Source organism: Netta rufina (genome assembly GCF_964035555.1).
Source record: "Netta rufina genome assembly, chromosome: 4".
NCBI classification, from domain to species: domain Eukaryota; kingdom Metazoa; phylum Chordata; class Aves; order Anseriformes; family Anatidae; genus Netta; species Netta rufina.
This window is the reverse complement of record NC_140127.1, coordinates 35,959,259-35,982,464: the sequence shown is the minus strand read 5'-3', so window position 1 is coordinate 35,982,464 and position 23,206 is coordinate 35,959,259. Positions and strand designations below refer to the sequence as shown.

The 23,206-nt window shown below is 39.7% G+C and overlaps 1 protein-coding gene across 8 annotated transcripts in view; it reads left to right on the top strand.

Annotated features, from left to right (window-relative positions):
- GAB1 (GRB2 associated binding protein 1) overlaps positions 1-23,206 on the top strand; it is a 96,248-nt gene that overhangs the window by 34,467 nt on the left and 38,575 nt on the right. For all 8 annotated transcript variants that reach the window (XM_084285585.1, XM_084285581.1, XM_084285583.1 and 5 more), the window contains exon 2: positions 19,972-20,266. In XM_084285585.1, the coding sequence (XP_084141711.1) occupies positions 19,972-20,266 (295 nt within the window). The remainder of the gene's footprint in view (positions 1-19,971; positions 20,267-23,206) is intronic.

Sequence of the window (23,206 nt, the reverse complement as noted above, 5' to 3'; positions counted from 1 at the left end):
CTTGTTTCAGCTGGCGCATGTGAATGAGTGTTGTTTTGATCTCGTCATCCAGTCATTGTGCTGACTTTCGTGTTTGTGTTCTAAATGAGTATCATGGCAGTGGATTGAGAAGCTTTCAGTAAAATTGAGGGATTTTACTTGGTGTAGTAAAATGGGCTGATAGCAACAGGGTTGTAAAGGTTTAAGGCTATGTCATACTTCGTCTTCAGCAGTTTCTTTTGTTGCTGTTGATTCTTGTTTTTTACAGTTGTCAAGTCGTAGGGGTTCTGTGCATTTCCAGCCTAACTACTACAAGATCATAGCCTTCTGTACTGCCTGATCTCCTTTATTTCACTTCGTTCCCTTGCCCTTACTGAAAGTAGCTAATAGCAAAAGGGTACTTCAGGGAAGGTGCTTTGTGGTTTAGGGGGCAATGCATTAGAGTCCCCAGTCAGGTCTAGATGTGTCTGTTGCCTTCAGGGAAGGAAATCATATTGTGAACTGTGTTTTAATATCTGTGCTTACGCTTCTGTGTTTTTTCTTGCATTGAATAAAGATGTGTAGAAATTCTGGTAATGCTGATGTTTTCAAGAATTTGGGGAAAAGGAAAGATGTGATGCAAGTGCGCTAAGGTAGCACAGTGCAATTTAAAATGTCTTAGATTTCTGCCCATGAATCTTGTGCTTCTTTGGACAAGGTGCTTAATCTCTCCTGTATGAAATGCAGATACTAGAGGGGCTTGCTTTGTTTGTCGTGCAAGCTATGTAGTATGGCTAGCTTTTTTTTTTTTTTTTTTAACTGCATGAGCAATAACTGGATCACCTTGTTGCCTATGTTGCCTAGAAAGACATTAGAACTCGGGGCTATTTTTTCCCATGCAACTGAAGAACAAAATACAGGCTAAGCTTAGTTTTAATAATTAAATCTTCTCATTAGCCTCATCTGTGAAATAGAACAAGTTTTATTTGTTCAGATGTTACGTTACTTAGAGGTTGGCTGTGTCTTGATTTGGTAAGTGAATGGCGTTAATTACTGTACCATTTTCATACTGGTAGTAGTAGAACAGCCAGTGCATGGGACTGTGTGGTCTCCATTTGATGAGTTGAAGCTTGCATTTGGGGGAAATACAGCTACTGACACCATTCTATCAAGCTTGATAAATTTCATATCAGAAAACTATGAGCTGTGAACATATAAACTGCTGTATCTGAGCTTTGTGTTCTCTATATAGGAGCTGTTGTACTCGGCTATGATTGAGTATAGAATATACATAAAATTTCAAACGGGGCCATAGCTCCTAACCTGTTGAATATGAATGGCATTAATGTTATGGATTGAGCTATCAGTGTTTTCTGATAGCTCGGGTAAAACCTGGATCACAGTTTTTTAATCCTGTGAGTGTTGCTGTAATGAGGTAGATACTTCACAGCTCTGGTTTCTGTGCATGGCAGTCATCTAGTTGTAGGGGTGATATCAGAGTAAGCTGATTAGCATGATTGATACTGCATGTCAGGGCACTGGCGTAATGGGCTACCATTGAGACTGCTTTGTGAAACCACACGCAGATGAGGTAATCTCATTAGATGATTAAAACCTTCATTGAGTCTGCAAGATTGCAGAGCTTTCAGTTGTATTGCAGTTGGGAACTGATGCTAAGTGAGCGTAGTGCTCTCCTCGAGTGATGCGGAGATGGAGACCTTCCTGGGTTTTTCTCCTGGATGAGTCGCCGCAGCCCGGATAAAAGCCGATGCAGGATTTTCCATCTGGCGGTGTCTTAAAGTAAGGTTTGGGGTGATGGAATTACTTTCTTCCATAGTCAGCATCTGTCTCGTTAGTTGACTTTTTATCATGCTTTGCTGTTCTTTGTGAAATTCTGTAGCATTAGTGTTAAAATTGTGTTTCTGCTTTATGTAGCTTCCCATGCCCCTATACCAAGGGGGAATATTAAGGGTTGTGTTGCTGGCAGCAGCAGTTATAGCTTTTTATCAAGTAACTGGCTTTTTTTTTTTTTGTTTAGTTTTCCCTGAAGGTCAACTTTGCCTTGGCCCAGGAAGAGGTCGGGTGTAAATGGCACTCCTTCTCTTGTTTACAAACAGTACGGCAGGTAGCGCGTGCATGTGCTACAACAGGTGCTATACAGAAATCCCATTTGGCTGGGTCATATGCTATGTGTTAAGGAGCTCATCAAAGGACATGGAATTTTAAGTCAAAAGTAGTGTATTTGGTCACATCCTTAAGCTTTGTTTTTGCTAGCCAAACTAAAAGGGAAAAACAAAAGCTTCCAATTCTGGGACTTCATTGTTACAGTATTCATGATGCAGGCATTTAGGAAGACAGATTACTGGCAATAACTGCTCTAGCTGTATGGCTGAATTATTCTATGTTAAAGATTAGCCCAGTAATCTGCTTGGAGAGGTGGGGGAGCAACAACATTTCCAACTGGCATTGCGTATTGTGAGCAGTTGGTCCATCCTGTTGCTTAAGGAAAATACTGTGACACTAATATGCATGTATGCGCATCTAGTGAGACAAAAACAAGCACAAATTCCATGTTGGCAAGGGAACCCCTGTGATGTTATCTCTTCTGAGCTCCATTTTCAAATGTGGTCTATTTATTCAGCAATCTTGCAAGGAAGTGATCTTTGTCTAAGAGCTATTGAAGATACAGTGTCAAAAAACACCTCACCAGAACCCCATGAGGACCTGTTCCAGCATGTCAAAAAGTGGGAAATATGCACACTGTGACAAGAATGTTCTTTCATGTGCATTTGACAGAATATAAAAACACAAATCTGTGCAAGTTACTAAGGGTTTATAGACAATGATGTGCTGTGAAATATGATCAGTACAGTAACTACACACAGCAAGATTTCAGTTTTAATTTTCCTTATTAGTAATAATGGTGTAAGTTGATAGTATCAAATCATCTTCTATTGATTTTAAGACTCAAGGTCATGCTGGATATCAGTGATAAGCAAGTAATAGGCAGGCCCACAATTAGCGTGCAAAGCCAAGTTGACAGACTAAAATGAATTGCTTGACAGTTTAAATCTCTGCTATATATAGGTATGGAAACATTTTCCCTTTCGTCTTGAACTTGCTCCCTAAATGTACTGGCTGCGTTGAGGAATCTCAAGATCTCTCATTCAGAGACCTTGGTCAAGCCCTGGTGTTGCCCGAGATGCTGGAAGGGACTCAGTTGAACTTGTTTGTACCTACTGGTTAGTTAATGGGCAAAGCAAGCTCCATACACAGCTGCATGTTGTCTGCAAAGGATCTGTTGCTCTGAATAGAATTTAAAATTATAGAGTATTTCCAGTGAAATGAGGCAACTGTTTTGATTACAAAAATAGAAATGTCCTTTGTTGGTATGAGTGCAAACCAGCTTATTCTTTCCAGAATGTCTGCCTTGAACAGAAGAGAGCAAATCATAAATGAGAACTGTCACAAGATAGTTTTCAATGGGAGACCTGGTGTTGTCACTTCTGCTGTCTGCATGTTGTGTCCACTGGAGATGCCTGAAGAAACAAATCAGCAGGAATTACGTTGTTTGAACAGTCCAGTGATTCCAGGTTCACTGAGGCAGAGTTGAAGACAGGGAGATTAATCCATGAATTGTGCTTGTTACTCTGCCATTCTTATTTAAATGTTGCAACTTTTTTTCTTTACATAGGCTGGCTGTAATATTTGGGAAATCCAGAGGCTGTTGGTTCATACATACTTGCTTTCAACTCTACCTATACACTGCCTTGGTAAACAACTGCAAACAGCCTGTCTTAAAACACTTACGCTTTGAAGTGTGTGTGTGGAAATATCTTTTTAAATGTCTCTTTGATATCTTTGTTTTAACGTCGTTTCTCACAGAAAGGGGAATTAGGGCCAGGTGCCAGAGCAATCCCAGAAGAGTAGGATTAAGACTGAGCCCTTATCTGCAGGGACTAACTGGGAGATCTGGACTATGCAGAAATTATTTTTGTCCTTACTCTTAGCTCATAAAGAAACAAATAGGTTTTTCTGTATCAAGTAAAATTTTGCTGATGGTAATTTCTGTTTTGAGTGCTAATTTAACTTTAATTGTAAGAAATCTAGACTTCCAGTGTTTCTTTTGCCTTGAGTAAAGCATGCTGATTAGAAATCGCTTGATGTGTGTATCTCCATATGAAATATTCAGAAGTTATTTTGCTGCATATGAACCAGCTATTGAGCTTATTTTTTTTTCCCAGAAAACTTTCTAATCTTCTTAAAATAGTGATCACAAAATATTTTGCTCTGCTGTTGTGTTCTGTTTTCTTCCTTCCCACCCGCTGCTCCCTCTCCATAACAACATGGTGTGTGAGCCTAAGAAGAAGCTAATGTTCTACCTCTGAACTGTTTCTTTTGTAGTATATTTGTTGAGCTAGCTGGCCTGCTTCCAGAAGTGCAAGAGCATGTTTATACATCTAGCCTAACAATAGTATCATAACACCAATTTGTTTAACCTGGGCTGGAAATAACAGTCTAAATGTTGTGAATCAATGAGAAAGCAGTCCTTTGTGTATGTACTGTGTCAGCTCATTTGTGCTACCTGATAAAAATCACTGGAACTTAGTTGCTGTTCTGCGGGCAACGTGTCAGTTCTGGGAGTGCGATGTGATACCTCTTGTAAAGGCTCAGAGAAGCTCAGCCGTAGCTTTTCCTTCGAGCACTATCACACGCTGTCATCAGCTTGCTCGGGCAGAAGGTGTTTAATTTGTATGGCCAGTTCAAGCACATATTACTGCGGAAAATCAGCTATCCCCAACACTTTGGAGAGGGTGTTTGTAGTATAATAGGCTATTAAATAGTTTGCCTAAGTTATTTTTATTACAGCATTTGAGCCGAGTTGTGAGGGGGTGGAAAGCATGTGATTAATGCTGGTTATGCTTATTTATTGCTCACAAAGCAACTCACTGATTGATTGGCGTATTTTACTTAAGGTGCCAAGAATTCGGGATAAATGCTTTTTACTGTTGCTTTGATTCAGCGACTTTGCCAAAATAATTTTTCTCTGGATTTAGGCAATTTGGACAGTGTTTATTAGCAACTGCTGTTAGGAGTCCTGGCAGTGCTTAGACTCTTAATATGCCATGGGGCCTCACATTTTAGAAGTGAATGGGAAAAAAAGAAAAAAAGCAGCACACTTGTTTTGAACTAAAACTTGTTTTGAACCAAAATGAAGTGATACTGAGGTTTTAAACATTTGTACTTCACCATCTCATCCTCAGTCTTCTGATCTTCGCTCTGTAATAATTTAGTTTTAATCTAGCAAAATCCGAGCAGACGCCTCATCTGCTGAAGTCTCACTTTTTATGACAAACTTTGAAGTTGAGAGTAAGAACGGGTATTCCTGCCACCTTAGCAAGTGAGCATGTTTTTAAAAGTGAGTATATTTGTTTCCATGTTATTCAGTCTTTGCCCTCCCTACTTACCAAGAAAAATGAGTGCTCTCTAATGATGCGCTAGCTTGGGTGAAGTGGCACCTGTTTAATAGGGGACTGACTGCAGCAGTACAATGATATGACGTTTGTAGGTGTCTGATCTTTGCAGTTGGTGACAGTGAAGATACAATCATTCTGCATCAGCAGCTTCTAAAATTATGGCTTGGCGTTGTTGTTGTTGGTCTTCCAGTTCTTCTGTCACGATTCACATAGTGAATAAGCAGCTTCAGCTCTACAGCTCTGTAGAAGAAAGATGCTTGTGACAGAGGCAGAACTAACCTGACCAAATGTGAAGGGCAGCTGAGTATTGCTTAGAGGAGCTGCTTACATTTTTTTCAGCACTTTTGCTGGCCTTTAGGTCTGGGAGGGAGGGTGGATGATTGTACAAGTATGGGAGCCGTTCACTTGGAGACTTCAGTACATGCCTTAAATCTGTTCAGCCTTAAATCAGTGAGTTGCTTTGTGAGCAATAAATAAGCATAACCAGCATTAATCACATGCTTAAATGTGTCTTGTCACACACCCTAACATACGTGGCACTGGTGGTTCCTGGGAGGAAGAGCCTTTGGGTGCCCCTGTAAGTGAGGGGAAAATGAGAAGCTTCCTTCGCTTGCTTCAAGTTTGATATGCTGTTATGGTGGTATATCTTTATATATAAAGATAAAATTATTTTTTTAAAAAGCTGAACTTCAATGAATGACTGCAGTTACAAATGATGTGATATTTTCTGAAGAGCTGGAAGATTCGTACAAGATTTTAAATCTTCTTTCTGAACTCGCACTGCTCTGCTGCTCCAGAACACTTCCTATCTGAAGGATTAAGTAATGGTCATGTTGGGGGGGGGGGGAAAAAAAGAATTAACCTTTTCCAAGTCATCATAATACAGATACTGGGGGGAAGAAAAGAGTTTCATAGGGATCTGGCAATCCCTAGTACTCACAGTTCCAGAATGAAAAGGGTTAAGTTAGGAGTTCGAACAAAGTACCTGCTGAGGTAGTTTGTTTTTTCCATCTACCAGCAATTAAAAATATTTTCAGCCTGCTGCATGTGTACCTTATAATTCTGTTAGAAGACAAAAAAAAAAAAATTTAGAAAAACATGTTTTCCCCTTTCCACAGTTACATTGTTCCTGTGCTGGCAGTAGTAAGAGCTCCCAGAGTGTAAACAAAGCAGATATCCTTTAGATGTATAGAGAGCCGATTCAGTAAGTAACAGGGCATCCAGTTTTAGAGTTCCTTTGCTGCCTGTAAGTTAAAAATTAAACAATTATTATAGTAAGTGAAACTCTAACAAAAAGGTGTAAAAAGCAGTTGGATAATGCAGTGCTTGCTTTTCACGTCAAAGAGCAAGGCTTAAAAATGTGAAGTGCTTTGCAAACCAGCTGAAGTAAAGGGGCTGTAACACTTGAATCTACTCAAAATTTAAGAAGAAATACAAAAAATAAACCCCTGACATTTAATTTCTCATAGCAGTGTTGGTAGTTTAATGATTAGTTATTTCATTTTATCTATTTTTAATGTTTTTCTGCACTTTGTGATGTGATCTGATACAAATGAAGACATGAACAGTCTCACTGTACTGAGCAAACAGCAGGCTAATTGTTCGCTTTATCTAGTGCACAGAGGAGGAGGGGAATGAAGTTTGTGGTGAGATCAGAAATTCTGTACAATTCTTATTCGCTTAGCAGTTATTCATCAGAAGGATGCTGTGCTTAAAACGAACAACAACAAAAAATACCCAGAAGGCTAGACATCTTCTTAATATATGCAACAACAACAAAAAACACCAAATCCTTCTTAGAACTTAAAGGGAAAGATGAATGATGATATTAAGCATGTCTGGGTTTGGGGCATTGTTTAGATGAGAAAGTTGATACTAAAGTGCATTTTGCCTTATCTTGTTGTTTATCCTAGGAAATATTTGGCATAAGGATTGTGTTTTCTGTGCATTTAATGTTGAAAACAATGCCATTTGAATTTTATATCCTTAGATGGTACTGGAGATGTTTGCATTCATGTACTAATCAGATGCACAAAGTGCCATTTTTTGTATCATGTTTGGATCAAGTCTTAGATGTCGGATGGTTTTAACTGATCGAGCTGTGAGCTGCTGGCTGTTTGGTAAACTCAATGCCCTTTGCTGGGTGGTGCCACGTCGGGAGCTGTTCAGCTGGGAGCTTGGCCCATGTAGCAGAGAGCCCTGCTGCAGCACAGCTGTGGTGGCTGGCCTCTGAAATTCGGGCTGAGAAACAAGCTCCTTCTTTCATGATGCAGCTACATAAAGATATTATTCTGCATTTACTTACTTTCTGTCATATGATGCTTACAGTGAAAGAGTACTAGTCAAAATGACCAGAGCTGTGCAGTCGGATTTCTCACAGCAGTTTTCAAAGGAAATGCTGCATTTCTAGAGAAAACAACATAATGCTTCCTATCTTTCCACTTACTTAAACTAAGCATGCAGGCTTGATTCAAGGTGAGTCTGGGAAGAAGTGTGATTTTCTTGTATCTTGTAGTTCACTTCTGTTCTCTCAAGTACGCTTACCTCCTTAATATTTCTTGAAGTGAAGTATCTGTGGGCCCTGGAGGTTGGCCATTAATTTTAGGCCATTGTGTGAATGCTAACTACTTAAAAATAGTCATGGAGCCAACCTTGCTTCCTCTCAGGGTTTATCAGTTGGAAGCATCTTCTTTTTATCCCATGTGTAAGCAGAGACCTCTCTGGATTGATGATTTGATCTGTATAGTGGAAAATCTAGGCAGGATATCCTTTCTCTGTTATTCCTTGGTGTGATGGCATCAGGGTCTGTCTTAACATGGGGGAAGGGAAAGGAGGATCCTATTAACAGGCAGAGTGGTTTCAAGGGACTCCTAAACTATGAACTCGCAGAGAACCTCACATTTACTTTCCTTGTTGAAGCATTTGTGCTTTGAGCTATGATTACGCGGTGTGGCTTCTGCTGCTGAGCTGAAAAGCTTGCTGGTGTGCAGTCCAGCCATCTCGCATTTGGAAGCGGTTGTGGGCATTGTGCTGGAATATATCATCAGGAGCTCCTCTGTGGTTAGTGAGAGTGCTTGCAGGCCTTAATGAAATACTGCGCTGATGGGCTAGATCCAGTCTTATACTGTAGAAAGGCAGTGCCCGAGCTTCCCCTGCTAACGAAAGAGTATTTCGAGTACATTTCTGTGACTGAAACGCTTCTAAAACCATGCAGTCAGTGCCTGATGTACGATAGAGGTTCAGTGAATGCATGATTGAGTGTGTCCACAGGGTAGCAAGCATGCTCGGAATTGTGTTGGGATATTATTAGGACCTTGTGTTTTGGCATGCTTGTAATTATTCCCCAGTACTACCCCTAGCCTGAAATTTCTTAGCACTTCCAAGGCAGAGGGATGTTATCAGCTTCGGTGACTGAGGAAGAACCTTTGATCTAGTAGCCCTAAGCTCCCCACAAGGAGGCCATATAAAAATGGCACTGATTATTTTTCCCCCTTGTTCCCCTCTTCAGGAGACGCAGTAGGGCTCCCTTTGAGAGGGGTGAGTCCCTTTCGGAGTCGGCTCGTTCTGCTCTTATCTTGGTGACCTGCTTGTGTTGCGGTGTAACCGCAAAGGAGGAACCTGAAGCCTTTGGGGAGGGATGACAAAGACAGGACGTGATTGTGGGTTTGCAAGACAGCAATCAACCGGGACTTGGAATGCAAGACAAAATCATTAGAACTAATGAAAAGAAATGCTTTAATTGCCTGTCTGGACTTCGGAATCTATAACTCCGGAGTGTTCATGCCAAGACGTTAGTAAAATGTAAAGCACATGACTTTTATATTGGTAATGAAAATGTCTGTGGTGTCATTGCATGGGCTTTTACATGAGGGAAGGATAAAGACCTTTCCCTCTGTAACGTGAAGTGCTCTTTGACTACATCAAACTAGGAAAGTCCTTCTCATTAGCAGACTGTTCAGTGACTTTTGATCATAGGACTCTTTTAATTCTTTTAACTGCAGTGTGTAAATGGACTACTGGTTACATTTCACACAAGGATGTAATAATGATTTGGAAAACAAGATACAATGCTGCAAGAAACTTCTATTGCCTTTTACTGCTTCCACTATCATAAAATTGAGTTGGTTTTATGAAACAGTGTAATGACTGACTTCAATGCAGAACCTCAATATATGCAAGAATTTGTACCTCTGTACACTGAATAATGTTGCACAGTTCTAACTTAGTTCAGCCTTGCGTCTGGAACAAACATCGTGAGCCTATGAAGCTAGCATGCTTTTTAAGCAACGTTTCGAAAACCAAAGCAAGGGAAGGTTTTTCAAGTCTTAAACCCACCCCTCATGTATTAAATCATTCGAAATCTTACAATTGCTGTTATTTTCAGGCCATTGTGTCTACTTCCTGTTGGTCAAAGGTTATGAGGATAGGGTGGTGTATAGCGAGATGGAAAGCCGACAGGAAAAAGAAAGCCTTGCTTATTTTGGGGTAGACACAACTACAGAAATGGCCAGGACGTTGCCTAAGTTTTCTGAAGACTTAAAGAGGTAAACTAGAAAAAACTGCTCCTGTTGTTTATTTTTCTGCTTTTTAATTCATGTGTACGGAAAATGATTTGGCTTAAGTAAACAGGGGCTTCCTTACAGAACGGTATCTTTCTGCTTGAAATATGTTTTGTTGTTTTTTTTAAGTGGTTTAGCTTGTTAGCTTTTGTTTTGTTTCAGAAGTGGACTTGATAAAACTTTCTGAAGCACTAGTCGAAACCTCCACCCGTTTGTTCACTTGTATTGCTAACTCATTAAAAAAAAAAAAAAAAAAAAAAGGAAGTTTAATGCCACAAAGTGCAAGTAGGAGTTCTGTGATGTATTGCTTCAGTGCATTACAGGCATATGTGGGCATACGTAGGTGTGTTAATGCAGTCCTCTAAAACACTTAGCTTATCTTAATATTTGTATCATTATTCAAGAACCATATGTTATTTCTTGGCTGTTAAAACAGTAGTGCGAGTCCTTCAGTTTTGTCAACACGCGGGCTTGCAGCGAGCTGTTGGGAGCAGATGCTGCCTGGCTGGGGCTTGGCGTGCCGGCGCTCAGGTTCCTCCGGCAGGGCGCCTCGGCTCTTGTGGTAAGCAATTGTGGCCAAGCCATTCCGAGGATTTGGTTTCGGAACAAATCTGGATTCACAAGGCTGCTCAGGGGTGGGAAGAGAAAAGATAAATTAGTTGGTCGTGGTGGTTAAATTCTACAAAACTGTTGATCTAATAATAAGTTGTGTGATGGGACTGTTAGAAGCTAGGAAACAAAAACCATTTTTACAGGAGTTGATGAGAGCAAGTAGCTTTTTGTAAGCTACTCAGCCTTGTTATACTGAAGCTTCTTAATTTTCAAGTATGCTGGTATATAGTTAGTTATGCAATGTAGCTGATTTTTCATCTTAACCCTTTTGTAACTACCAGTGACTTATTTGAACCTTAAAAAGTATATTGTTCGCAGTCTAGGAAAAACAGTATTTGTATTATAATAGAATCTCAGCGTAATATAAGCAAATTATGTTATAATGCATTGGTAATTTTGACTGTGCTGGTTTATTTAGAAATGATTTCTTTCTCTGGAGTTCTTCAGGTCAGCTGTGAAAATGCTCTGAGCAGTTTCGTGGTGTTTCTCAGTGATTAAGGGTGGATGTATGTATCGAACACAATGCTGACTTTTGTTTTATGTTTGGATTTTCTTAGCAGCTCTTTTGCCGTGTCTGCCCACTTGATTCATGCACATTACAGACCTGATGATTTGTAGTGGGAAGGTTGATAATTTTGCTCCTAAAATAATGTAAACAACACTGAGCATGCCCTTTCTATTTCTTCCCCTTCCTTGCAATGCCTTACAGTATTTAAAATATAGCGTGTTGATTTTCGCTGTAATACCTTGGCAGAACAATAGCTTTCCCTTCAGCATGCCCAAAGTGGCCCAAGAAAGTATGAGCCCTCTCATTGCCGTAATAGTGGCTGACTCATGTACAGAAGAGGCTCCAGCTTTAGTCTGCAGATGCTTGACTTGCAAAAATGTCAGCTAGCACACAGAGCATACAGCCTTGGTCTCACAAGGAATGGAGAAGGATGGAGTGTCAACATGTCCTAAATTTTATTTGTAAAGATTATTTAAATAGTCTGGAATTTCCTTTGGAGACTTCTCCATGAGTGTTAATAGATGTCCAACAGCTTCTTCCAGTAGGCAAGCAACTAGTAGCTTAAGCCACGCTAGCTAGATGGGGAGGCAGTGTGTAGAAATCATGGGGTAACTTTGCACTGTCCTCAACTCCACCTTAATTCATCATCCCTTGTTGAATTTGGAGAAAATGCAGCTTCTGTAGCCCAAATCCCCTTTTTTTTTTTTTTTATGGGGAGTACAAAACCCAGCATTTAAGCCAAGGAATATTTTGACATGCAGAATGCCTGGCCTGTGTGCTCATCTGTAGCATTGTCTGTCTTGTACGCAGCATCAGCACACTTGAGTGATCCAAACATGAAACAGTGAAGCATGTGTTGTATGTTTGCTCACTGCAACTTCAGTGTCCTTTAAAGGATCCAAAATAGTGAAGGAGTTTTTACACAGTTCTAATGTCTTGCTTTTCCTTGTATTTAAGGCTTTCTCAGGTTATGAAGATAGATATCTGCACAGGCAAGTAAGGGGGAAAAAAGGAAGACTGAATCTGTACAAAATATTAAAAAAAAAAAAAAAAAAAGCAGCACTGTGTTTGTGAGCTGGAAGACGAGCAATTTTTCACACCCTGTTACAAGCACCACTTCGAAATGACTACCCAGCTAGGGAATGAAAAATGAGTAGACAGAAATAAATGGTGGAATATTTCATCCCCTGCCACTGGTGGGAAAGCAGCTGGAGATATCCATGAAGTGTAGGCTTGACATTTCAGCTGTAGATTAATTGTGCCTTTATAAGTACTGATATTTTTTCTGGTTTTCTACGCATTGTTCTTGTGTGACTTGTCACGATGTGTACTCCTGAACTCAGGACAGTGAAGCTGGAGTCAAACACAGTGTGGCTTGCTTCTTGCCTGGGTTGTCGTGTGCAGGGAGTCTTGTCAGCGCTGTAGTAATTCTTGTAATAAGAAGTGTACAGTCATTTAATAATAATAATTAAAAAAAAAAAAAAGGCAGAACCTACCCTGAATGTTTTGCTTTCTTAGATTAAGATTAGGAGGGGGAAGGGACTTCTAATTAAGAACTGATGAAAAGACTCAAGTTAACTTTTTTTTTTAAAAAAAAAAAAAAAAAAAAAGGGCAAAAACCCCAAGAACTATATCACCTTTCCCTGATAAATACACAAAAACATGACTATCTAAGTATGGGAAAGATGAGAGGAAGGTTCCCAGGATGATGAGAGAGGAAAAGATGAAATGTGGGAGATGTTCTGTGAAAAAGGGCAGCAAGCCAAAGGTGCTACGCAGGTATGTGGGTAAGGGACCTGCAACAAACTTCTTTGTATGCCATGAAAAGTGTTTGTCCTGGTTTCAGCTAGGATAGGGTTAACTTTCCTCCTAGCAGCTGATATGGTGTTACGTTTCCATTGCTGACAAAACAGTGAGAGGAGATGGTGAAGCTCATTTTTGTCATAGGGAGCGTGTTGTTGGCAAGACTGCTGTGAAGGTGTGTGTTAGCCACCAGGGTGGGTGGAGTGAAGCAGAACAAAGCAAAAAGGTAAGCTTGTAAGAGATAAGAAACAGCGGAATATAGGTGTTAAGGGGTGGGTGAGATGATGTAGGAAGCTGGAAGGATGGTCTGGTCACTGGTCCTAGCTTGGAGCCAGGAACTGGGCCATCACATCTCCACTGGAGGTGTGTTTCATTGCATTACCTCCGTGAGTCAGTTTGCCTTTGGTGAAGGTGCAGCGATAGTTCTCTGCTGTGCAGGAGTGTTGCAGAGAAACTAGTGCTTGACATTACAAAATTTCTGACATAGCGCAGAAAAGCGTTGAAGTGGCTGATGCTACCAGTCCTGATAAGGATCAGTGTGATACGGAGAAGATGATACAGATTTGGCTGTATAATTACGCTGGGAATAGGCACAAGACTTGAATAAAAAAATAAAAAAAATAAAAAATGGTGAAGGATTATGAAAACATTCAATTAGTTCTAGATTGACAAAACAGCACTTGCAGTGCTAAAATTATCGTCTGAGTTGTGTTTTGTCCTGTTTTTGATGCTTTAATTAGCTGCGTAATGCTGGGAGACTAGTTAGTTCACATGCTGAACCATCACTTATGAAACAGTGCTCACAGCAAATCTGTGTGCAAGTATTGTTCTGCTGTATTTGCAGTGTTTTCTTTTGTTTGTTTAACAAGCTAAAGTTAGAATCGACAGCACAAGACTAGAAAATGGTGACAATAGTTTGAAAACAGGAAATTTTGGCCTTGTGTGTATTCGGAACAGATGATCAGGATGATGGCCAGGAGAGTGGAAACTTCCACTGAGACTGTTTTTTCCTTATTTTGCTCAGTGAGAAAAGATGGTGCTTCCTGGAAAACAAGTCTTAAGTATTTAAAGAAAGTAATAATATATCCAGTGTTTTCCTCATATCACGTTTGTTTGTTTTGCAGCAATCTGTTTACACTCCTTAGTGCTTAATGCTGCTAAAAGTGGAACACGGGGACTGTTATGAAATCTTGGAAGTGAAGTTTCTGCTCTTAGAGTTAAGATACTAACAAGCTTTATTTTGTGCTGAGTTTATGCGGTATGTTGTATTTTTTTTTTTTAAAGGCATCTCTTTTTCAGGAAGAGTGTGGCTGCTCCCAGTTGGCGTTACAGCAACGACTTCAAAAAGTAACTAATAATTCTGCGTTCTTGAGTTGTGGTGCTTATAGTAGGGCCATTTATTAAAGGCTTCCTAGAAACGCTTTCTGAAAAACATCCCTTAATCTATTTCCATGTAGAAATATACAAGTGCTAATTTCTCAGGGAAAAACTCAGCCAAACTTCTAATTTCACCATTTAGGATTTCTGCAAGTGGAAACAGTGAAGTACTGTGCTTGAAGTAACATTATTTAAGGTGACCTAGTTTAGCTGCTTCCCGGCCGTCCTCCCAGGTACGTGCATTGTGGTAACGAAGCTCGCTGGTGACAGCTGTCACTGCCCTGTGCCCAAAACAAACAGGACCTAAAAAGAAGCCTAGTGCGAAGGAACGCTGCGGTTTGTCATTTGGGCTTCTGAAGGGATGCAGAGCTGAGGTCCAACATGTGAGTCAGCAAGGCAGCATCGGAGGTGTTTGGTTCCTGCGATGGATGGAAGGAACACCTGGGAACTAGAAATGGGGAGGTGAAGAGGGGAAGAACTATTCAGCTTCTGGTTGCCATCCTTCTTCCTGTTTGTCCAAGACATGCAGCTATGTTTCTTGTTTAACTGCAGCACTGGAAAAAAGGGAGAGGGATGGATGAAACGGAGCACAAGCATGAAGAAAATAAAACCTTAATGTGGCAGATGAGTCAAGCGACCTCAGCAGTAGGTTCAGGACTAAAACAAGAGTTCAAAAGAGGATTCTCAAGTGACATGGGCTGCCTTCCCCATTCCTTTACTTCTCTCTAGTTCACGTTCTGCATCTGTTGTCCTTACTTGAGAAGTTCTTTTGGAGCAAGGCGATGTTTTGTCACATGTTTGTAAAATATGAAGTGATCTTTTGGATCCTTCCCTGTGCCCCTGGGTGCGTTGCGTCTTACTTCCAAGCCTTAGTTTACTTCTCTGGAAAAGAAAAATGGCAAATACTGCCCTTTGCAAGTACTTTGCAGAATACTAAGATGAAAAGTTGAGCATGTGCCTACTGGAGAGATGAGAAGGAAGGTCTTGGAGCTGGGCAGTGCTCAACAATTCTGGAGATTTTTTTTCACTGGGTTCTACCTGAGAGAAAAGCAGATGTTATTTGTGCTAGTAAGGGAAAAGCAACTTTAAATGATGCGAGTGTTATGGGTCATAATACTTAGCAAACCAGACAAGGACAATCGACAGTTTGTCAGTAAGCAGTTATTTGACCACGTGAGAACTGTAAAAAAAGATTGGCCAGAACAAGTTGTTTTCGATTTATTTAGCAGCTCTAAGCTTTTAAACACTTCATGCAACTATTTTGGCCTCTTGAGCAGCAGCTTGAGGGGATCTAAATGGAACATTAAGTCCTTTTTAAAATAAAAAGGAAAATTATCTATTCTTTCCGGACCCCTTCCTCCTTCCTTTCCCTCTCCACTTAGACACACATCCACTATTTCCTACATCTTTGAACTAGTGCCAGCAGCTGAACGAGGTACATCTCAAATACATATGACAAGAAGATAAATAAATAAATTCATAAAAATTTAAGGGAAGTATAGCTAAAGTGTGGTTGACATCTTCAGCAGATATACCTCATGTAAGGAGATGATATTGCATACAGTCTTAGCTACAAGCTTTCAAAATCAACGAGAAAAAATAAAAACAAAACCACCACTATGATAAGTAATGCTTTCTACTCGTATTTTAGCTGATTGACTCTTTTCTAAATCAAAATTTTACATGTGAGTGACTGAGTGGGAGAAATTAATAAGAATTTATTTCGGTTTTATAATCTACTCAGAATGCTGCTTGAAAAATCCTGGATTCCAGTATTACTCTGATCATTTGATGCTCTGTGGGTGAGCAGCTTGTCACATTTTAGCCTACTTCAAAACCAAGCAAACAAGCCTGTTTCTATAGTTATGATGGTCTCATGATACGATGGTCTCATGATATAAACAGGACAATGTTTGGCAAGAGTGGTGGAGTCCTATGTTAGACCAGCTGATACGCTTTGTGGCTCTCGGAGAAAACAAGCTGAGAGGCACACAAGTCCTTTCTTAGTCTGAAACAAAAGCAACAAACCTTGTTTTGCAGTAAATTATGTTAGAAGCCTACATGGGCTTCTGGTGAGCTTGAGTCGCGTGACATTTGCCTTGTTACCCTTTCAAAAGCACCAGTTTTACTTCAGAATTAGGGGTTGAAATGCATGCAGTTTTGTAGCTAGTGCTGTAAGTACATACTTTAAAATTTAATTTATTAATAACATTTTCATATGTCTATTTATCATTTCAAATAAACGCATTTTCCCTTATTAAACACTGGTTTTCTGTGCTAGAAATCAACTAGATTAAGCCTGAGAAGGTAAAAATATACTCAGTAGGTTATGGGATTTGAACATTGTTCCAATACCAATATTGTTTAAGCCTGGAAAAATATTTGAGTAGATAATGTATGGTTGGTAGTTGTAAGTGACATGACAGATAATTAGTACTTAGAATATTCCTGTGGCTTAAACCAGTTGCTTTTTTCTTTCTTTGGTGATTAAAAGAAATAGCTCTATGCAAAATTTTCAGACAATGTCAAAAAGGATTAAAAAATTAAGTATACATAAATACATCTTCGCACATGTGCCTGCTGTCTTTTAGAGAGCTCTTTTTGGAAAGCAATTACTGAAGAAGCTCCTTCATTACATAGATAGCCCAGGATTTTGTACTTCAGTGAGGCAGTATACAGCTTTCATTACAACGACAAATACTGAAATGTTAAAAATAGATCAAGCTTTAAGAATCCCAGATATTTTCAAATAACAAAGAGTGATTTATGTGGGCTCATTTTGCACTTTGACAAAATATAGAGGCGCTTTTGTACTATGATTAGCAAGGGTGCTGATGTCAGTTCTCTTGTCTAGCTTTAAGCTTTATTCTGCTGCTAAATTGTGCTTTGTACTGTAATCCAGAGAACCTTTGTATCTGCCTTATTAGTGTGTAGTTTATGGAATTGCTTTTGTTTTTGAATATAATCTGTGCCAGTTCCAGTGAGCGTGACTCATTATCAGACTGAAATAAACATTCACATATGCACTATGTGAAAACTCTTCAAAAATAGTAGCAGGTGCTGCTGGGCTAAATTCGATGTTTTAAGTACTTAATAGTTGCTGTTTTGTAGCCCGAAGGGCTCAAAACAAATTCTGTTTAGCTGGTTGATTTTCTGAATTTAAGAGTGCTGTTTACTCATTAGTTCTCAACAAAGACTGGTGGGATTGATAATATAAATCTTTCACTTGTTACCACGGTATTGGAACTGAGCTTTCATGAGAGGCATGCTTGATGGGTACAGAGTTAATTTTTGTTCTGTGAATCGTGAGACAAATGCATCTTGTAGCTTTCTTTCTTTAATCTTTCCTCCTCATTTGAGCATCAACCAAGTTCTCTGACTGACTGAAGGCTGAGGTTCGAGATAAGTCCAGTTTGTGAAGTACGAGTTCTGTAGTTCATACAGAAGTTATCTGTGGTCAGCTTTGTCTGAAGAGAATGCCTCTGATACTGCTGTTTCCTGTTATCCCAGAATCGAAGTTGTCACTTGGCTTGGAAACAGGAAACCAAAAGAAATTCTACTAGTGTTTTGGGTCAGTTACACAATGCTTAGCAGCTGTGCTACTACAAGATGCTCCTTCTGGAAATTAAGGTGTTTGGTTTGCTCCATCGTCCTCCTTCCCCAGTTGAACTTGGTGGTGCTGTGTACATCAGTGCTTGAGGCCTTGACTTGATCCATTCCACATTACAAGGCAGATGCTGTGTTCACAGCTACAATGAATGCACTTACTTTACCAAGTGTAAAAGTTGTCTTAAAATCAAATATTTTTTGTAGTTTTGTAGCCAGAGAAAAGATCTTCCATTTTCTGTTATCTTCTTAGCTTCAGGAGCTTGATACCCCAAAAAGCGCATGCACTTGACAATGAGCAGTTGGTGAGTCTCCAGGGCAGAGCTGATGGCAGTGGTTTGGAGCTGAGAGATGGTGGTACAGTTCTGAATGTTCCCCATATCTTCCTCCATTGGTTTGTTCAAAGGTTATAGCTTCATAAAAACTAAATAAAACCTCTCTTACTTCCTGAGAAAATAGGTCTGAGTCTTCTTTCCTGATGTGTTGTCAGAAACTCTTGACTGCAAAGTTACATCGCAGTGTGTAAAGGATATCACGTCTCAACTTCCTCTGGAACAATCCCTGTTGGTTCCCTTTCTTTCTTTCCTTTAGCCTCTTGTTCTGCCATGGCTCGTGTGCAGGCAGGGTTAGCTGATACTCACCTACCTATTTTTTTGGGTTTGTTTTGTTGTTTTTTGTTTGGACTTGCTTGTAACTTTACTTGAATATCCTAAGGAAGTTTTTAAATGAGCAACTTCTTGCCCTGAAGACTTGTACTGTGCCCCATACAGTGGTTTGTCTACTGTGTTCACGTGCCTTGGTCTCCAACTTTGCTGAAAAGCGGTGGGGAAAAAAAACACACACAAAAAAACCACCATGTGATGGCTCTCCGTCATGGCATCTCCATGGCTCATCCAGGCTGTAGTCAAAATTGTGAGAACGCAATGCAGCTCTTCCAGCGGGCTGTAGCATTATATCTGGTTTCTTCTACCATGCCATTTTTCCTAATGTGCATGTAAGGGAGCTTACAGTGTAGGATGCTGTGCTGTTGGTAGGGCTGAGGAACCAAAAAAAAACAAAATGCAGTGAAGTGGGGAAACAAGAATGCTGTTGGTAACATCAAGACAGATGTTAGCAAACCTTGCTCTCTTGGTTTGAGTTAGCATCTTTGGAGTGTTTTATGTGAAGCATGTTTTATGGTAAGTGATGGAGGACCCCAGCAATGAAAGGCAGCTGAGGATTAGTTGGACGATGAAGCAGTTTAGTTTTGGTCTTATCCCTGGCCAGCTTCTATCTGTAGCAGCAGGGAGGTTTGTATAACAAGTGCAGTAATTGTAATGTTTTTCCTGTGGATGTACCTTATGCAGGGACTTTTCATGTGGTAAAACTAGACAAAAACCTAGACAATTCGGTCATTTTTCCCCCTACACCTCTAACTTTTTCTGAAATAATAATGTAGGTTGTTCTCTGTAACAACTACTACTGTGAAATGTTAAGAGGTTTTGAGGGCAGAGATGGCTTAACATCAAGAGGAGTGTGTGGTGTGAACAGTGTGCTCTTGAACTATCAGGTTGCTATCATTGAGTATCAGTTTAAAAAAAAAACAAACTAGAATCTGTCAGTCTGAAGTGACCAATACTGGGGGGGGGCGATACACAATGGAGAACTTAGACATATTTTGCTTCTGCTTCCTTCAGAAGTTTTTTTTTGGTGCTTTTTCCCTTTCTCCTGGCCTCATCCCCACCTTTTTCTCTTTACTAAATTCATCCTTTCTCCTTTTTTAAGTAGTGACTTGATGATCCTTAAGGGTCCCTTCCAACTCAGGATATTCTATGATTCTATGATTCTATGTGACTTAATTATATGTTCTCTTTTTTAAAAACAAAGCTTGAATACAGAAGAAATAAACCTTGAAATACAAACTCACTGATCCTCTAGTCCATTGCTGTAATAACAAGTAAATGGATTGTGTTAAATTCAGCTGTTGAATTATAATTTCTTATTATTACTCAGGCTGAAACCATATGCAAAATGTAACAATTATAAAGTATTCCAACTTCTAATTTTTTCCCTTTTTCTCACTAATTTTCAGGCATGGAAGAGGAGATGGTTTGTGCTTCGCAGTGGCCGTTTAACAGGAGATCCAGATGTATTGGAATACTACAAAAATGACCATGCCAAGAAGCCTATCCGAATTATTGACTTAAATTTGTGTCAGCAAGTGGATGCTGGATTAACGTTCAACAAAAAAGAGTTTGAAAACAGTTATATTTTTGATATCAACACTATAGACAGAGTTTTCTATTTGGTGGCAGACAGCGAGGAGGAGATGAATAAGTGGGTCCGATGCATCTGTGATATCTGTGGGTTCAACCCTACAGATGAGGGTAAGTTCTGTTGTCTTTTTTTTTTTTTTTTTTTTCTGAGAAAGTGGTCTATCTACATGCAAAGACTGTTCCAAAGATCAAATGACTATTTTTAGCTAGCATATGTATTAAAACTCATATGCATTGACTGTGAAACTTCCTTGTTACTTTGAAAAAAATGTAAGCAGAACAGAGGGAGATACTAAGAATTCATTACAAATTAAGTGTGCTGTAGAAATGGAATGATGCTCTTCAGTTTTGCATGATGTTAGGTCTTGAGAATATAGGGAAAATCAAAGAGAAATCATGCAAAACAGAAGATAATCATCAAAGGAATCCTGTGTGGTATAAAGCACATGGCTGTGCAAGCAGAAATGGGTGCAAAACGTCCGGTTTCTAATACTGCCATTTCTCCGTCTGCTTTGGAACTTGGAAAAAATGTCCTTTCCTCACTGGTTGAAACAAGCAAAAAATAACTTGTAGCTCTCCACTAACCAGCTCAGATCCTACCAAAATAGACATCGTGTGAAAGCAGCTTGTAGGAAACATGATGGTGTTAAATACCTACAAACAACTCATTGCCATTGCTTTTTCTGAAGCTAGCCTTATTTATTTGCTTATTAGTGGGTTGCATGAACAGCTGTAGCCGTGTGCACAGTCACACAGGGGGTCACAAGAGGCTTGCCTGACTGAACAGGGGGCTGTAATTTAATCCCTTTTTTTTTTTTTGGGGGGGGGGGGGAAGGGAAAGGGGGGTTGTGGGTTGAGGTAGGAGGAAAAAGATTGGGGTAGGGCTTTTATCTCTCCTTCTACTCCAGCTCAATGGCCAAAAATGACTGAAAAACATTGTTGCTTTCTGAAGAGGGGTTCTTCTCTTTCTCCTTAATGCAGTTTTGAACTAAAACTTTGTCATGAAAGCTCCATCTATGGATTACCACTCTAACAGCAAACTCAGTGAAGGGCACTTATTTTGACAGTTACAGCATGTTTTTATGACATCCTTAATATAACTGAGACCACCCACAGCACATTTCTAAAAGTGATTGCCATATGAATCAGTATTCAGTCTGCCAGGCATCTGTTACGTACAGGAGAGGGGCAGGCAGGTGATTGCTTTCTGATGGATAATGCACTAGCACACCACTGCAGCTGTGAGGAGGAGATGCTCAGAAATCATGGGTTCTGGGGACAAACCAGGAATGTGGGAAGTGAAGAGGAAATCTGGCTGCTGCAGTGTACGTGAGAGCGCATGTCCCCTGTGTGTAATGGAAAAGTAGGGTCACCTCAAAACCACGAGGCCTTCTCTTGCTTGAGGGCTGATGTATTAATTAGTCCTTAATTTTCTGTTGATGAAATTCTCTATGAACGCAGAGAGCTGACAGTGGCCTGTTTGGATCTGTTCTTTTTTTGTTTGTTGGAATCAATTTTATTAACAGAACTTCTCCCCATTATGCTCTCATTGTCTTATCTTTAGCATTTTAGTGTTGTCTGAGTTATCCCAACCCCATCACTTCATGTAATTGAAAGCTGGCAGTTCTGTCTGCTTCATGGGATTAGTGAGCTCTGGCAATATGTAGGAGAGGAATTAAAAAAGGGAAATCAGAAAATCAGTTGCTGAGGGTCTGTGTATTGCCAAATTCTTATTTTATAGGATATATCTAGCTGTGAATGGAAGACTTTGTCATAAGCATACTTACAAAATTTGTGTTAATGTACAGTTTGTTTGGAAGTTAAAGAACAGGTGAAATTTACCACAGGCAGTAAACAAACTCTGTTACTTCAGTTTGGATCTAGACAACAAGACAACGTATGGGCCAGAACCAACCTTCCCTTCAGCCTATGGAAATGGAAGATGGTTTTCTTTGGAGCTGGACAATGTCTCTTGCCAGACTGGTTGCAGGTCTTGTGAGAGGACTGTCATTAGCCACCATTACTAGATCAAGGACTGGGGCTCACCACCAGCCTGCAGCTCCTGCTGCTGTTTGTCTGGAAGCCCAGTCCAATTGTCTCCTTGAGATTGATGAAGAGACCTTCAGAGAAGGTGGCACTTGATGCTGTTAGAAACTGAATATGGAGTTGCTGTTTGAGTTTGGGAGGAATAAGGGGGAAAGAGAGACAGTCAAAACTGGGCAGAGATGAAAAAAGGTTGCTTCAGTCTAGTACTAAACTGTTCCTCCCGTACTTAGTGAAAATTCAGAGATTCATGTGATACTAAGCCTGTATTTTCTTCTTGTTCTTTTTTTAAAATTGATTTTCACAGTAATTTATGATTAATGCTCCATTGTTACCTTCCAACTAGAAATTGATTTTTGCATGTGAAATCTATTCATTCTGGAGAGCTGCAAGATTATTTTTGTATTTGGAGAGTAAGAGTAACTTACATTCCTTTGTTACTGTTACAAGTCATTGAGTTGTCAGCTTTTTGATTGCATTGACTTGTGTGATCTGTAGCAGTTATATTATAATATAATTGTATGTTTTTAATAGGAATTTGCTTTAACTTAGGCTTTAAAATTATTTAGATTATCTCTTAAGATTACAATGAGCCCAAAACATCAAGGAAACGTTTATTTTCTAATAAACTCAGTAATTCCACTACTTCTATATAGAAAATTGTGAGTGCATTTTACAGCTTGTTCATTAATTGCTTTTTGTTTTCAAGTGGAATATTTTTAAAACATGTATGAAAAGGGGGGGGGGGAGGCTACACATGAGCATGATTCTCAGTTGCTTTACCACCAATTTCCATACTGTATTTTTAGAATTTGTATTTTCTGTGTAAGGTCATAATATAAGGTAGGTATGGTTTAGTCATGTAGAGGTTAAACTGTAACTATAAGTGAAAACATGCTGCCAGTAATTTGTGTGCTTGGAACTCCAGTGAGACCTTCTGGAATGGAGAAGCAAAACGGACATGGGAAATGACCATTCTCTTCTCCTTGGCGCTGTGGAGATCTCAGC